Below are 3,735 nucleotides of genomic sequence, written 5' to 3'. Positions count from 1 at the left end.
ACCTGTGCATATTTTTTTTTTTTTTCCCTTTATGTACACACATGTGCATAACACGGGAAAGGGCGAACGGACCTCCACTAAACATTACGAACGAGTTAATGTGGAAGATTTACTTTTTTGCAGCACCATGCAGGTTGTGTTTGTTTGTGTGTTTTGTTTTTTTTTGCGTGAATGACTTAAAATAAAAATGAGATGGGTCGATGAATGAGCAACGGCAACGGCAACTGCATCGTACGAGTGGGTATTGAACCCTCTCGTTGGGTCACCGCCTATGTATGGAAGCCTTTCCCCCAAGTTAACGTATTCAAAGGGAAGCACCTACGTGGATGCCAACCTCTCCCCCCCCGCGCTGTTCACATTGCTATTTGAAAAAAAAACATATACACAAAAAAAAAAAAAAAAAAAAAAAAGTACCAAAAAAGATATGTATTTATTTTAAAATAAACAAAACTGGCACCTTCCTATTTCAGGTGTAAGGGGCGTAAATGTCTACCCCGTGCGCGGGGTGCCTCCTAGCATAGTGCTATATGTCCAAACAAATCGTTGCAGTAGTGAGCGCCACACATATATATATATATGCACACTTCACAGCTGCAAGCCCACGGCGCGGGCCCCCTCAGCTAACGCTTCCACCTTCCCGGCGTACTTGAACTTGCCTCTATCAAATCTGACCTTAGAAATGCCTTTACTTAACGCCTTCCTGGCGATGTCCTTGCCAATTTCCCACCCGGATTTAATCGTCCTCCCATTATTCACAACTCTGTTGGTTGTTTTATTTCTGTAAGTTCCTAGGACGCCAGATAAATTTGGATCCCTCGAACACGAAAAGCAAAGTATATGTCTTTTGTAGTCATCCACCACTGTCGCATATATGTGATTGTTAGTGTTTTTAATTCTTAACCTTGGTACTCGTTTGCCTTGAAGAATATCCTGGTGCACGTCTACACTGGGGGTGTCTGACACGTCCCTCTTTTCCACCTTCTCCGCATGCTCGCGGAGCAACCTTTCCAGGGCGCTCTTCGGGGGGGACACATAAAAAAAAAAAAAAAAAAAAAAAAAAAAAAATGAAAAATGCACCATACGACAGTTACGCGCACATATCGCACCGTCCTTTGTGTCCCACGTTGAGGACCCCCTACTGGTGAGTTACTGGACACCTCAGTGGAATGCTAACAACACACGTGGGGAGATTTCCCTCCCACTTTTTTCCTTCTCTTTTTAATTACATTTTTTTTTTTCTTCTTTTTTTCCTTCAACTTCTTAACCTTCCCCTGGGGGAGCTGTGCAGGTGTGGCTTTCTTTCTGTTGGGTGACGAGAACAACGAGAATGGGTTCCTTGGCAAGACCGCCCTGTTGGTTGCAAAGCCGTGCAATGCGTCGAGGTAGAGTAAAAGGAGGGGGACGACCAGAGCGGGAGCGTTCATAGTGAACGCGCCATTTAAACTGTGCTTAGCCGCTTACCAGGTTAACCAGCTAACCTGGTAAAGCGGCAAAGGGGCTAAATGGCGCAATACGGATGGAGAGAGAGAAAAAAAAAAAAAAAAAACGTTTTACCAAAATTACACTCGGCCAATGGCAACACACCGTGCGGTCCCCTTTTCGGCGAGTGACAAATATGTTTCATTGAAAATGGTCATTTGGGTTGGCCGGCGGGAAAATGAATTCGGGCGTCCCTCTGCTGGAGTAAACACGCAGGGGCACGATTACGTATGCGACAAAATACGTGTGCACTCGCCGCTCCACTTCGCGGTTAACCTACTGATGTGGCGGCACATACCCAAGTCGGTTTATTTACACATCTCCTACTAATTAACTGCGCCTCAGATGGGCACCCTGCGGCGTTGTTCGGTCGGGGTGATGAGGAGGCAGCCCCAAAACAGAAGCATCTGAACAGGTACACATATGTCCGTATGAACACGCAAGTAGGTTTATCCACGCGGTCAGGGGCCAAAATTAGTTTCACCCACTCGTCCTAAATCAAAGCGGTTTTTAAAAAAAAAAAAAAAAGGAACAACACTTCCATCTGAACACCCCTGTGATGGGAGGATTTCCAAGTTGACTTCCCTGCCCCCCCCCCTCACTGATACCCACGCCATGAAAAATGCGAACGGGATGATGACTCTGAAAAGAGAACCTTGCCGCTGAACACTACGCACAGGCTTTTTGGCATAATTTTTTTTTTTTTTTTTAAATGTGTGCAGTGTGCCCAATGTTCCAGTGAACATTATTAGCAGAGGGGTGTGTCGCGAGGAGAAGGTTTTCGTTCGTGTGTTTAAATCGAGTTGCTTATAAACCTTTAGTTCATACCCACCCTGTTGTGCGTGTTAACTGTCTACACAGGAATCACTGCAGGGGGGGGGGGGGGGGGACGTATACATCCCCCGTTGGGGCAAAGTTGCTTTCTCCCCTAGCGTGATGTGGTGCCTCTTCGTATGCCAAAAGAATCACACTGCGGGTCGCCGACCCATGGGTGCACATTTTCCAATGGTGGTTCAGTGCAGAAATGACATACGGGTTGTTTGTTCTCCCGTTAAGGTATGGAGTTTAAAAAAAAAAAAAAAAAAAACAAAAAAAAAAAATGCTGTCCGTAAGTGGCAGAGTTGTACGCGTAGCCCAGGTGGAGTCAACAGGTGCACCCTATATGCATACTTTAAAAAAAAAAAAAAAAAAAAAAAATTATTCACATGACGTATACATATTGCATGCACGTCCCTCGTGCAGTTGTCCGTCTGGTGCAGCAAAGAAAAAACAGAATGAGGGTGCGAATGTGTTTCTCTTCCCGGTCAACACTCCGGCGCGATGTGCATTAGACAAACTCTGTCCTGTTGGCCTACCACTGGCGGAATGGTCCTCTGAAAATGTAATAACAGCTGAAGAGGTAGGCACATAAAAGGGAAGGGTCCTCTTTTTCTTTTTTTTTTTTTTTTTTTTTTTTTTTTTTTTCCCCCTTCCTACACTTGGCAACAGGACTCGTAGGTTTTGCAACTTTAAGCTTTAGTGTTTTGTCTTTGTGTGATTGTTTGGTTATATGTGAAGTGCTGCGGTGAGGACGCAGAAGTGGTTGATCGGCTGACTTTGGGGTTTGTTCCCTCAACCAGTGGGCCTCTTCTCCACTTGACCCCCGCGTTATATATGGACTCACTTCCGAGGCACTGCAATGCATAATAATGGAACACCCTGAGATGAGGGGACCCTCGCGGATCCTGGTCAACGATAAGGAAGTGAACAACGAGGGGGGGGTACTACACAAGGTTAACAAGTGGTTCAAGGGGCTAGTGAAAAATGTATTCTTCGAGGAGGACACAGATGATGCCTTTCCCTCTAACAACAAAGCGCTTAAGAATACCTTCTGGACGTCGCAACTGGTGAGTGTCTTTTTTTTTTTTTTTTTTTTTTTTGTGTCCTCATGGGGAAGTGCGACGCGTTTCCTTTCGTGTCACACTTGAAGGGCATGCATAGTTGCGCTGACTCACATGGGCGCATCCCCCCCTTTACCCACCACCCCTTCGCAGATGTGTACCAGGATAATTCTCCTGTCCTGCTTCTGTTCCTTCGTTGTGGCGTGGAAACAGGTGAGTAATCAGGGAGACAACCTCACAAAGGAGTAGATTCCCGTGGGGCATAACTGTTCATATTGCCCGTTTCACCAGTTCACCCTTCACCGCGTTATCACTACGCCGCTTCAACCACTTCACCGCGTTATCACTACGCCGCTTCAACCACTTCACCGCGTTA

General features: G+C 46.0%; 2 protein-coding genes across 2 annotated transcripts in view; one reads left to right on the top strand and one right to left on the bottom strand.

Moving 5' to 3' along the window:
• Nucleotides 1-585: 585 nt before the first annotated feature.
• Nucleotides 586-1,424, bottom strand: AK88_03377 (ribosomal protein L18; the record flags this gene model as incomplete). Its single annotated transcript, XM_012480994.1, has 2 exons — nt 586-1,017; nt 1,227-1,424. The coding sequence occupies 2 exons, from the start codon at nt 1,422-1,424 to the stop codon at nt 586-588; spliced, it is 630 nt and encodes a 209-aa protein (XP_012336417.1).
• A 1,743-nt stretch (nt 1,425-3,167) lies between these two features.
• Nucleotides 3,168-3,735, top strand: part of AK88_03376 (uncharacterized protein) — a gene marked incomplete at both ends in the record, with an annotated part of 4,022 nt that continues 3,454 nt past the window's right edge. Inside the window, one exon of the mRNA XM_012480993.1 lies at nt 3,168-3,365. Within this exon, the coding sequence (XP_012336416.1) occupies nt 3,168-3,365 (198 nt within the window). The remainder of the gene's footprint in view (nt 3,366-3,735) is intronic.

The sequence above is a fragment of the Plasmodium fragile genome (genome assembly GCF_000956335.1).
Source record: "Plasmodium fragile strain nilgiri unplaced genomic scaffold supercont1.38, whole genome shotgun sequence".
In the NCBI taxonomy this organism is placed as follows: domain Eukaryota; phylum Apicomplexa; class Aconoidasida; order Haemosporida; family Plasmodiidae; genus Plasmodium; species Plasmodium fragile.
This window is presented reverse-complemented; position numbering and strand designations above follow the sequence as displayed.